The 13,326-nt window shown below is 37.1% G+C and overlaps 1 protein-coding gene across 9 annotated transcripts in view; it reads right to left on the bottom strand.

Moving 5' to 3' along the window:
• Window positions 1-13,326, bottom strand: part of RIMS1 (regulating synaptic membrane exocytosis 1) — a gene marked incomplete at both ends in the record, with an annotated part of 309,929 nt that overhangs the window by 56,759 nt on the left and 239,844 nt on the right. For 5 of the 9 annotated variants that reach the window (XM_080342600.1, XM_080342602.1, XM_080342603.1 and 2 more), the window contains one exon: window positions 5,005-5,171. The exons of the other annotated variants lie outside the window; for them this stretch is intronic. In XM_080342600.1, the coding sequence (XP_080198726.1) occupies window positions 5,005-5,171 (167 nt within the window). The remainder of the gene's footprint in view (window positions 1-5,004; window positions 5,172-13,326) is intronic. 9 annotated transcript variants of the gene reach the window in all.

Raw genomic sequence — 13,326 nt, 5'->3', positions numbered from 1 at the left:
TACAGCTTCTGACATGGTTACAGTTTTTGACCATTTTGGCCAATTGCTGCACAACCGGCACAACCAAGAATTAAGGTAATGAAAAAGCAAATGGATTCTTCCATGTGTTGGTTAGGGCAGAATTAATGACACTGTGCAGGAGACCTTGTCTACACTACTGGTCACAAGAATTCAAGAAGGTTTCATTCAAACTGGAAACTGGCAGAGAAGAGCTGGTAGGATGACCAACAAAAGAGAAAGGATGTAATATGTAACTGAGTAAAACAACAACTAGTTAAACCATTCAGCTACGATTGCTTGCTATGATGCCCCAGGGAGTAAATAGAAGGGAAGAAAAACCTATCTAAATTAGATGCCAGCATTGGCACAGGGACAAATATGAACAATGTGTTTAAACTCCCTGTGAATAAATTTACCCCGGAACAGAAAGAAACTTCCAGGGTATGAAAGAAATCAGATTTGGGAACCGTCTGAAATAAGTGGGTGCAATGGAAAATCATCAAGAAGTCCAGGTATCTTTGCATAAGCAGGTCCCTAATGAAAAATTATGCCATGACATCACTGGGCATAATTTTTAATGAAGTGAGCAAACGTCCTTCTTTGTCTGATCAAGCCCATAGGGTGTTGATTTATAACCATGTGGTTAACGTGAATTGCATTAAACCATGAAAAATTTCCTCCTGCTCCATTTAGGATGTGAGAAATGTTCCTGAGTCATGTACAGTAACATCTGTAGCATACACAGGCACAAAGTATTGCTTGACTGTATTATGAATACATAAATACCATGACTGATGAAAGCAAACCTCCATAAAGAAGGAGTGGTAATCTGACTTCAGTCATGAAATATGCACCAACTCCAAATGCTATGGCAAGCCTAACTCACAAGTTTGATTCTGATTCAAGTCAAAAGTCCCAGAACATTTTGTTCCCACAACAAAAATTCCTGATATTTGTCTGCACTTCCACTAGAGAGCATGGCAGTCAACCAAACTTCCCAGGATGGTAACAAGAAAGATGGTTGGAATATTTTCATATGCAGACTAGTTTATTCACTCATAGCCCCTTGTTAAGACATTCACCTGAAAATGCTAAACAAATTAGAAATGTAGAAGCTATTTTATGTACTTCTATTTAGAAATTGCATCAATCATAATTCACTCTTGCAACCTATTAGAAGTGTAAATCAACAGAGTCTCCAGACTGAAGGTTAACTAATGGTATTTTCTATGCATGCTATGTCACAGCTTTCTGACAGATAGCTCAATTACAAATATAATGTAGGAATGGAATTAGTATTCTGCCTTAAAGGGTTTAGACACAGTCTTGTCATTAACAGAAAGGGAAGATTTTATTTCATTCTCTCTGTGTTACTAACTTCTTCAACATGCTCAAGTTTCCTAATACTACAAAACTTTGAATTTGGGAGTTCTGATCCAAAAAAATAGCTAGAGTGTTATTTAGCTATTCAAATAAGATGTACAGTATTTCTGTGTTGTTCTGCCTTGGCTGGTTTTATCCTTGCTGTACAGATACTGTTTCATTCTATAAATGCTATACATTATTAAAAGCACAATGCAATTTGAATGTAATGTAACTGAAGGAATTATTCAATAAAATTAAAAATTGCTGAAAACCCCCACAAATTGTTCTACACTTATAGATAATACCCATAGACCTCAGAGCCACAAGAAAAAGAAATGTGCTTCCAGGTTTTAAAATCTTTACTGTTTGAATAAAGAAAAAACAATTTCTAAAAACAGCATAATACAGAATACATTGTCTGAAATGAGGGAGAAGACAGACAGAGAGAGAGAGAGAGAGAGAGAGATCAATTCTGCTTGGATTGATGGGGAAAAGGCATTAGCTAGATTTTTTATGGTTCTTTCCTTAGTCAGGAAGCTGTTTGTGCTGGCAGCTGAAGTAAGTGGTGGTGGTGAAGTAAGTGAATATAAACCACAACCTGAAACTTTGGTCCCTTTAACATTAAAAAGTAATGATATTTTATACAAAATTACAACAAAAATTTGCCTTCTTAATGACAGCCCCAAAGAGGACAGGATCCTTTATTTTCATGTCTAGGAGCTAAATTTATATCCTGTTTTACAGATGCATTAATATAAGGGATGGTGATGTTATATTGACTAACAACATTAACTAAAACTATTGCTGTCTTAAGCTGGCACACTTCACATTCAGAAATTTGACACCACGGCTCTTAATATGAATAACCCTTGTTTCTGAGCTCAAGTACAAATGCTAGAGGAGCACAGTTTCACTTCAGGTTACTAATTTGAGCTCTCGAGTTCTCTCCAATCACATTTCTCCCTACTCAATGGAGAAAAAGATAAGAGACATCCTTTCCAAAGGTGATACAGACCAGGAATCTTGCTTGTGTATTCTGCATCTGTGTATTTTTCTCCTGGATACAAAAGACACCTAAGAACACCAGCTGAACGACTCATTTTACTGAGAAGGCTAAAACTGGGCCACCTCCTTTGAGTTGGTGTATGCTTTCTAGATTCTTCATGGCTCTCATCTCCAGAAGGTATCTGGAGAACAAAAGTAGGTGCATAAAAAAGGCAGTTCAATGAACTTCGTCTGTAAACGTAACATTACACCTGTCTTTGACAGCTATCTGAGGATGAGGTGAAACATCCAACATAATTCGTGTTTGCTTCTTTTTAATAATGACTTAGGGAAGTTAGGCAAATAATTTAACAAAAGCCTAATTTTTATGTGAATTCTACTGTCGATACATAGTTTTTAAGGCTAAAGTTAAACAGCATCAATCTCATTCAGTCAACATTTTCCCTAAATTAAATCTTCCATGTAACAAGTGAACTGCACAAATAATTTACTAAAGACTACGTGACAGAGGCTACCAGTAGAGACACGGGAGAGCAGGAAGCTGACTTTGTCTCAGGTCATCAGCAAAACGCCTTTTCTTTTTCTTCAACACCCTTCTTTTCATTCTGACCTTTTTTGGTATCTAATTTCCAAGATACAACATTTTTGCAGGGCTCTAAAGCCTTTGACCTTCTTATAGCGATGATAGACACTCATGCAAAAATAAGTTTGGACAACTCAAATGGAAAATTTTGAACCATGGATGTTAATCTGCTGGATACAATGTTTTCCAGCATAACATCAAAATGATTTTAACTCCACTGCAATTAGCCTATTTAAACAAATCAGTGCAAAGGTAGTACATTACGCACGTCCCACTTATTTAAACAGGTCTTTCAGTGGAGCAAAACTGCTGCCAGCTTAGAGGAAGAATGTTGAAAGTTATGAGTAGTTTATGAATCTGTTAATTTCTTCCTCACATTTCTACTGAATGAGCTACATTGTATATTATTACTATACATTTTATTCACTATGGAAGTATTACCTGAATTTAGTGAAAATGAAAGCTAGCAAGTATAAAGTGTCTAATCTCTGTGGTATGGATTCTGTGGTCTGTATCAGAACGGGATGACATCTGAATTCTGTTTCGATCCCAGTTTAGGGGATTAGAATGAAGCTGAACTGGAGTTGCATTGCAGACACTTGGTTTTGTACACTTGTTCGGCTAATCCTGTACGAAATGTGCTCTGCTATTAGAATGGAAGAGGTTGAACAAAGCACAGACTTGGCCCCAGGTTTTTCCCTTTCCAAACTCACATGGGGCTACTGTTTCTCCTGGTTCTAATATTTGTGATCAGACATCCTGAATCCAAAGAATATTTCTGATAAAATCTGTTCAATGCAGAGATATTTATGGAAAAAAAAAAAACCCATATTTTGTTCAACCTGCCAAAGATGAGTTGACAGGGCCTACTTGAGAAAATTCAATGTCTAGAAAATACAGGTATTTTGGTATCACTAAAGACCTCTGTAAGAGACAAATGCTGAAAAGCTAGGACACAATGAAATCTAAGATTCAAACACATGAATTGAAATAACTTTAAATATTCTGGTGGATTGTGGATTACTGCAGCTGTCAGGTTATAATTTCACCAATCTGAAACATGATTTTGTAAAACCCTCATAAACTTTCCTTAACAAAAAAAATTAGGTGGATCTAGTTCATACATTTCTGAGTTTCCCCACCATCCCTTCCCATTACATGAACAGATCAAAAAGCCCACAGCTGAACTTCTCAGATAATGAATCCGTCTACAAGTGTTCCAAAGTACTAAATAATGCCATCTAGGCTTTTATCAGACCGATTTCCTCCATAGAAATATTTTTTTAAAATAGTTCTTAATTCTGCTTATGTCTTATAACACTTTAAGTAAATTTTTTGAGAGTCCAGACATTGGCAGATGTAGTCATAGACTACCAAGCCAATCCTACAGCCATCATAGCTGGGGAGAGTTTTGTCCTCAAGTTAAATGAAGACAGGAACCAATTTGTGCATCTAAAAAATGCACTAAACCAAGAATAGATTATTATCAAGGATGAAAGAGATATTTGATTATTGATAATGCAAATGGATTAAACTACTTTTGAACTACAGATATCAAAATTACTATACAAATACTTGTTTCAAATCTAGTAATTTATCGTATGCATGAAAACAGCACAAATAAAGCAGATAAGGAAATAAACACATAGGTTGAAAGAAAGAAAATCAGAGCTAATATGGAAGAAAGTTATTTAGGTAAAAAACCTAGTGATATTTCTGCTGTAGTACCTTATTGGCTGTAATACCCTATTCTGCTGTAACATCTTATGGATTACAGTGATAGCCAGCAACGAGATAATAGTGTGTGTTCAAGTTCCACTTGCCACAAATACATTTTTCTGTCATCTCATGGGACGTTTGCTTTCTGTTTTAGATGCACAACTGCATCTAACAATGGAAGACAGATTATTTTTGCATAACAGATTATATGCACGTAACATTTTTCTTAAATTATTATGTTGTTGTCTTCTAATTTCAATAATTTCTGGTTGCATTTTGGCAATAAATGCAAGAGGGGGTGTGATACAATTGAAACTGCACTGAGAACTCACCTGATCCTGCCCCGAGGGCGTTCAGATTGCTCTGACATAAAACTTGTGCTGCTGAGGCGTGAGGCACTGCTGGTTCGGGAAATGGCTGACACATCACTGACATCACTATCTGATGATTTGGCAGAGACGTTATCACAACTTCTGTACTGATCTGTTTGTATATTATACTAGAGATCAAGAAAAGAAAGGGTGAGGAGTCTCATCAAAACATAACGCATATATTGAGACAACAAATGACCTAAGTACGACAGTTCTCTCTAACTGCTTTTAGATCTAACAAAATTGTATGAAATTCAGAGAAAAGCCTATATAAAATAATGTCTTTATGCCTAGTGAAGAAACCAAACATGGTATTTATGGACCAAATAAGACACTTGAAATAAATTAAAGCACTGGAATTGAAATAGGCTCCCGGTTCATTAGTGTACTGGAACTATAGTAATGAAATATTTATGCAGTGGACAGGCATCTTCTCAAGCACGTACATAACATTTATTTGGCTATGGAACCTTTTTCAATTTTTCAAATATTAAAAAATATGCTTATGAAATACCTGGACAAAGTCAGTTTGGAACAGGAGAACTGTGTATGAATCTGAATGAAATGTAATGATATATGAAGCTGACATTAGGGATTGATTTCAATACCGATGTTATAACAGAAAAGGGAAAAAGTACATTTTCTACCTCAAAATATTTACTTGTATCATGACTCTAGAGGACTAGTCAGGCAGAAAGCTAACTCAACAAAAATAGTATTTGTTTTCAGGCAGAGCAGTTCCCCGATCTATTTGCTTTTACGTATGCACATGCATGACAACTAGCGAAGACCCAGCAGGAGGAATATGTGGGCAGAGGTAGAAGGTATTTCCCTTTTGTTAACAGCAGAAGCTTTGATCAGTTAAAACCAACTGCAACATCACACAAGACATTATATAATGCTCATATTACTCACATCATCATTCAGACATGCATAAAAGGAAGCTTCAATCCCAGCAATGTTACACTTACCTAAGTCTTTAGTCACACAAATATGAGGATCAAATAATTGTCGGGTTCACAAAAGCAAACCCGACTACCATAAGAGAGCATGGTACCCTTGGATGGGAAGTGACTAAACCAGGGGCATACTTTGCGTGGCATACTACGCGAAAAAACTATTCACACATGGGAAAACTATTAACACATGGGAACACTGGGCAGTTTTTGACATGACAGTTCAGGGAGTTCGTTTTCTGGATCTGTGCTCTGTAAAACTGCAAGTCATAAAAGCTTATTCATGAATTGCACACAAGCTGGGACAGTCTGTGAATATCCTCAGCTCAACTAGGCACTGGGCTGTAGGCTGAGTCAGCTGGCAAATGTCGTGACTTAACCCTAAAAGCCTGGCAAATGCAAGACTGGGTTTGTGCAGATGAATGTTTCAGGCCTCCTGTCATTAAACCAGGTTTATCTTCTAATGCTCTGGTACCTTTCAGCAACAATGTTTGAGGTCTCCAAAGCACACTTGGACACCTCTTGGTAAAACATGTCAGATAAGAAGAGGAAGTTAACGGGAGTAGAGAAGGGGAGGAAATAAAGACAACACTAAGCACTGATTGTAAATATAAAAATCTGTAGGAAAAATCAAGTTGTACAAATTTAGTGTCTCAGCATGTGTTTCCAGCTTACTCACAGCTCCTGAATGGCATATGCCAAGATTAAAAATACGAACCAATCTATGAATAAAAACCTGGGGGTGTGACCTTAGCAGCGTGCACTGAGGAAACTCTTAGCAATACCCTGTGAGGGGCTTACACGGGATGACTGAATAAAAACATTCACAGGAGGGAAAGCTCTGGTTTGGTTTACTAAAGGTAAATTTTCAGCTGCAAATACTAAATGAGACTTTTCAGAATAGCTTGCAGCATGATGAGTTTGAGCTCAAATAACATCTCTAACAGGCATTGACATGGAAATAACTGCAGCAGAACTCTGATTTAACAAAGTGGGTAACACAAAGGACTCAAGAACTCCAATATTTAAAAACATTTTCAACTACAGCAAGGATTTATTTGGAGATTCTCTTTCCAAGGGACTTGATGTGACTTATTGGAATATAAATGACCAACAGGGTTAAGGTGAAACTACGCTGATATATTTAGTAAGATCGCCTTTTGGAAATGGCTTGTAGAGTCTCTTAAATAATTCTACTGCTTCCTCACTTTCAGACTGCAAAATAAACCTCTCTGTGGGCCAGTGGGAGACAGCCTGTTTCACTCATACTGAATTTGCTCCACCTTTCATGGGCTACCTACATGGACGGGAAAAGATGGGGAGAAGGGAGAGAGAAAGCATTATGCATGATTGTCTAGCTTACTGGTTAGGATACTGGAGAGAAGTCCCAGCTTGTGTACTAGTGCCTGTTTAGGTACTCAGCCACAATATGGAACCAGGGTCTTCAGTTCACTTGTAAATGGAGGCTATGTAGATGTCCTCACTCTGTCCTGCTCCCTGTAGTCCAGCAGTCTGTACAGAATTACTCTGTAAATATCAGACTGGCTTAACAGCCAGTCTTTCACATGTTGGTAAACAGAGAATTTTACGGTAAGAGGGGAGAAAAACAAACAAACTGAATCCATGTCTTCTACTTGCCTTGGTATTCTAATCACAGAGCTACTCCATATAACATGGAGCTGCCCTTCCTAAATGAGATTTTCATGGCATGGTCAAGCTTTTACTACCCCTTTATCCTGGATGCCAGGGCTGTGATTCCTGAGAAACTGAAAACTTTTCCCTTCAGAGAAACAGAGATTAGTGCAAGAAGTGGTGATGCTGGAAATTAATGCTGAGTGCTACAGCGTTTACATTTTACTACTACTTCTTCTGGATTTAGCTGTTCCTTCCTATAGCTGCTGCTTCTGATGAATTCACTGTCCTCTATAGGAGGCATACAACTTTTCCCATGTATTCCCTACCTGTCCCTTTCCAGTACAATATGATAATCAGTCATCTCAACTAACTTGAATGAAATGAAAGCAATTTTGAAGTTAACCTTCCCCTCATCATCCACCTCAAATAAAGAGAAAGCTGTGATCATTAAAAGGAGAACATTTTACTGTTGCAATACACCTGAACTTATCATTTAGAAGAAAAATGTCATGGGCTGAATTAAAGTAATGCCTGTAGGTTTCCAACTGGGCTAAAAAGTAATATGCTACAGTCCTCCTCATCTAGAAAACTACTGCTCTTCATAACTCTGCACTTATTTGTAATAAATTTCCCTGTCATGTATTATGTAATATTATGTAAATATTATGTAATTTTGAAGCTTCAAAATGAAGTGAATTCTTAGTGCAATCACTTCTCTTTCAACTCTACATCTTACAGAGTTCAAGCTTACATAACATTTCTATTCCAGGGTGCACTATTTATCACATTGGGAGAGTTGCTGAAGTTTGCAGCAACTTCAATAGCAATTACTAGAGAGTATGTCTGGTTTTTTAAACATTATGAGTGGCTAGCATCAAATGGCCAAACTATCTTCACTGTCTGCTTCTGCATTACAAAGACAAAAGTTTTTTTTCAATAGAACTATCTGAAATATAAACAGCTGAAACGCAGTTCTTCCATTCACTTTACCACCTGTGGAGCTGCTGCTGCTTCTATGCCAGCAAAAGGAGAAAAAAAGGGTATGATGAACTGCAGATGTGTTAATGTCAATGGAAAAAACACAGACATAAACCAAAAGAATGTACTTCATTAATCATTTTACAGTTCCTCAATGACTAACAATGTTAGCAATTTTACTGATTATAAGGCACATTTTAGAACTAACTTAATAGTCCATTATATTTATATTATCTTCCATATTCATAAGTATTTATATTTCTACATTTATCTCCCAAAACCATGGAGAATACAATAGTTCAGAGCATTGAAAATTGAAGGAGTGTCCCCTCCTTTGACTAAAACAAAAGCTCAGATGACTAACATCTGAAAATATCTGCCTCATTAAGTGCTTAAAATGAGGAAATTAAACAAGAAAATTAAATAGGGGTTAAAATGAGGAAAGAGAAATCCAGATCAGAAACATTAAGGACTAGATTCATCCAGGGGCTTGCGCAAGTCTTGAGATCACAGCTAGCTTTTGAGGCACCTTACTCTAACAAAGAATTTTGTCAGAAAACACTGAATCATGTGCAAAGCACCTTGAGTTTTATGACCACTCACAGAGGGTTCCCCCAAGTGCTGCTGGGGTTCACAGCCCAGCAGTCAGCACCTCAGTGTGCCCAGGCCTCATTTCTGACTCCTGCCAGCATCTGTCTCAGGAGCAGCTCAGGTGATGTTCTTCCCAGTTCTTCCCAGTACTGTATTCAACTCAGTTCCTGTGAACACCACTCAGCTTCCTAACAGGGAACAGTGAAAATGAGCAAGTCAAACCATGGTAAAACTGCAGTGAGGCCCACGAGTGGAATGAACAGACCTCACTGGAGTTTGTGAAACCCAGTCAGTACTGGAGTGATGTTGTATCGATATGATATACAGTAAACATTTTTTTCTTGAAGGTGGATGAAGAGGGATTGAAGGAAGACACTCATCACATCAGTGTCCAAGAGCAGTTTCTATACCTAGTCTTATGTGCCTTGCCCAGCATGCCATAAAGCTTAAACATCATCAGCCTCCTGTCATCCCAACTCTTTTATCCAGCCCTTTCTTGTAGACATTTACTATCAAATTAAATCCAAAGAGTGTCACTGAAGTAATGCCATGATTGCACTTCATGCTAAATGCTTTCCAATCACATACAGTCTTAACTGAGTCAGGAGTGTGTCTAAATATAGAGTGATGTCCTTTTAAGTATGTACCACGGTGTTCTGATCAGTAACTCTCATGAATAAACAGACTTCCAAAAAAATGTGTTGCACACTCTCTGGAAAACTGGAGCAGCTGCAGCATGATGTTTATCTTCTGTGTGTGGGATATAAAACTTAAGGTATTTTGAATTAAAAACCTAATAAAGATATACTGTCATTTGTATCTATGCAAATCCAGAACTGTGCTGCCAAAGTGTTTTGATTATCTCAAACACTGAAACAACACAAACGTGCATACTAGCCACTGCAGCCTTACCAATATACAAGAAAGAAGAGAGATGGATGTTTAAAGCTCTCCTTTAAAACCTTTTGCCAAATCCACAGAGGGTTTTGCTGTTGTTGCTTCATTAAGCTTTTTAGATTTTAACTGTTTCACATAAATTATGGAGTCTTTCCACTAGAACTGAAGAAAATAAGGATGTGAGATCTGTGAAGGTCTCAAAATGATTAGAATGGAACAGCCATCAAGACTATACAGATGTTTTAGAGCAGACAGTTACCTATTTAGAATCTATTAACAGATGTTTAAAACACAGATCCTTAAAAATGTTTCCACACTAACTGCATGGTGCATGCTTGAAAGAACTAGTGCTTGCTTAATGAGACTAGAAGATTGAGAAACTGAGTGGGAGAAATAACAGAAAAAAGGTTTGCTTCAATATAAGAGAAAACATAGTTGAATTTAAGGAAGTAATTTTTCATACATGCAATTATCCAGTCCATACTTACAGAAAATTTTCGAAAGGACTAGGGAATTTTATGTGTAATAAAACAAGCATATTTGCAAATTTTAAAATAGTGGAAGAATCAAGCCCATGTGAGATGACTGCTCTGAAAAGGAGAAGTTAGTATCTTCTTAATGTGAAGCATGGCATAATTTCCTTACTAAATATAAACACCTATTTTCTGAAGCAGCAGGCAAACACCACCACTTGGAAAGAAAGGAGTATTTCTTCCTCACTATTCCAAAATCTCTATTAGACCACTGATTATTATTATTTTTTAAAATCTATTTAAAGTTGCAGTCCTGTAGCTTTTAAAGACCTTTCACAGGCTTTGGCAGCAGAGATATGTAGTCAGAAGTCCTTAGAAGCTTCAGTCATCAGCTTTACTCCATCACCTGATATGACTTCCTACATTTTCATTACAGCTGTCTAAATCTTCATCTGTGTGCTTATTTCCTTGGCTCTTTTAGCATCTTCTGAAGGTAAAGAAAGACAGTAGCACAAGGTGTCCTTCAGTAACATTTTTAAAGTGATGAATATCACCATAGTGATATGAAGCAAACAGCTACATCACTGAATCTCTAGTGTCAGAATGGGCTAATATAATTTGTCCTCAGCACTTAAAAAATTATAGGTTGCATCTTATCTAGGATTACACCATTATCATGTAGAAAATACATGAAAAGTTAAAGATTTTTTGATTTAAAGACAGGACAACTAATTCATTCTTCTCACCACAGTTTTAGCGTGGAAAGGAGTGGGTGTCTGTCAGAGCACCAGGTACAAAAATATTTTTCTAGTAACAGCAGACAGAAAATTTGCTTCCTCAAAGTTGCAGTCATAATTAAAAAAAATCCAAATAAAACAATTTTCAACAGAGTTCTTTCCTGTTAGGGCTCATCGTGCTGCAATTTCAATTTTGATTTCATTTCCATGTATTTTTAAAAACTAAAGATGATGCTAGAAAACTTGAGGTACTAGAGGATAGGAGAAATTTGTAATACTGCAGGTTGACATTTTCCAACAACTATTTAACCATACGTTGGATGTACCTTAATTCAATAAGAAAATACATTGAGGAGCAAAAATAATGCTTACAATAAATATTAAAGATAATTGGAGTAAAAAAATCATGGTCATAATGAAAAAATTCAAACATTTGAATCAATCTGTAAACACACTTAATCCAAAGCAGAAAACCAGCCTTCGACTACGAATAAAGGTGTATATTTCGTTGTCCCAGTCAAAGTCCTCAGATCACATATTACCCCTCTCTCCTGCAAGATTTATCAACCAATTTTTACTATTTTTTTAACATGTTAACTTGTTTCTCTTACTTCCCTTTCCTTTGACAACTGTTTCATTTAAGTTTTATGTTCACAGTGAGGCAGTCTCAAAAAGAAACACCCTTATTAAAGTTGTCCCCATATTTAACTGTAAGAAGATCCTGAACAAATCTTTCAAGTCTGTTAGCTATTACAAGCTAGAAGCCCAATTGCATATTTATTCATTCCTAAGTTTATTTCTGATTTTGTTTCTGCTGAGTATCCCTCTTATCCCTTATTTTAACTTGTGCCTCAAGGATCATGCATCAGCAAAACACCATGCAGTTGCCCTGGAAGGGCCGGGATAGAAATGTTGGTGTCTGTGCTATGGCAATTAATGCTGGGAGCTTTCTGATGTCTGTAGCTGTTGAGAGCTTGACAATGTTTGCTGACTTTTGTATGGCACCAGTTCACAAATGGAAAGTTTGACTCTTTCAAAACGTAGAAATAAAAATACAAGCATTTAGGTCTTACTGATGTAAAGAAAATCTTTGAAATGCGACTCTTGAAGCATGAAAGTCTAAATTAATAAAAGCTGTGATTTTCTTCCATCTACTGTTATTCTCAGACCTTATTTTTAAAGCAAACAGTTGCTATGTGTCTTCGAATTTTTTACAGTGGACTTTTACATTCATACTGCCATCCCGTGGTCACTCGTCGAAAGCATGTAACCCTCAATGGCACTGGAAGAATTGCAGGAATGCTTCCCCCACCATTCAGTTACCACTGGTTTTGCCTCTGCTTTTTACTTTGCCTACACCAACACAGTGCTGTAGCTCTGAATGGAAACATAGAATCTAATCAAACATTTCCCCTCCTGACTTCCACAAATGTTCCCCCTCCACTGGGCATCACAAGGCAAAATGTCTTTAACAGAAAGTACAGCTCCAGGCTCACAGCTTGATTTGTTAGTAGCAGCGGAGACATGTGAGATGTCTTCAGCAATTCACTCAGAAGAAAAAGGTCCCTCTATATAACTTCTTAATCTAACATCATGTACACTTATCAGAGGAAATCTTTACACTTTTGTTAGAAAAGGAGATGAAGTAATCAGTATACATTTCAATAAAGGAATTACTTTATCTGGGACATAATTAGGATGGAAAGAAATTACAGAAACTTGAGAACAGCTGCATGGGATTGATCTATTGTGGTTGTGTCTGGCCCTCTACGTGTCACACAAAGTTGGGCCTAGAGTAGATCAAAAGAGCAGGGCCAGGTCACAATGACACTTCCATGGCCCACTCCTCCAGCCTCCAGGGATTTGCAGGACAGGCACTTCCTAAGTTAGTGGTGACATGGCTTTGTTTAACAGCTGTTGAAGGGTCTTTCTGCCCCACATTAGTTTTGAATTGTTCTGCTTTTTGCAGATACATTTTAGGTGAGATCAAAAATTAAATCTAATGCACATCAGATG

This window comes from Nesoenas mayeri, assembly GCF_963082525.1.
Source record: "Nesoenas mayeri genome assembly, chromosome: 3".
NCBI lineage: Eukaryota > Metazoa > Chordata > Aves > Columbiformes > Columbidae > Nesoenas > Nesoenas mayeri.
Note: the sequence above shows the minus strand (reverse complement) of the source record. Positions and strands in the feature narration are given on the sequence as shown.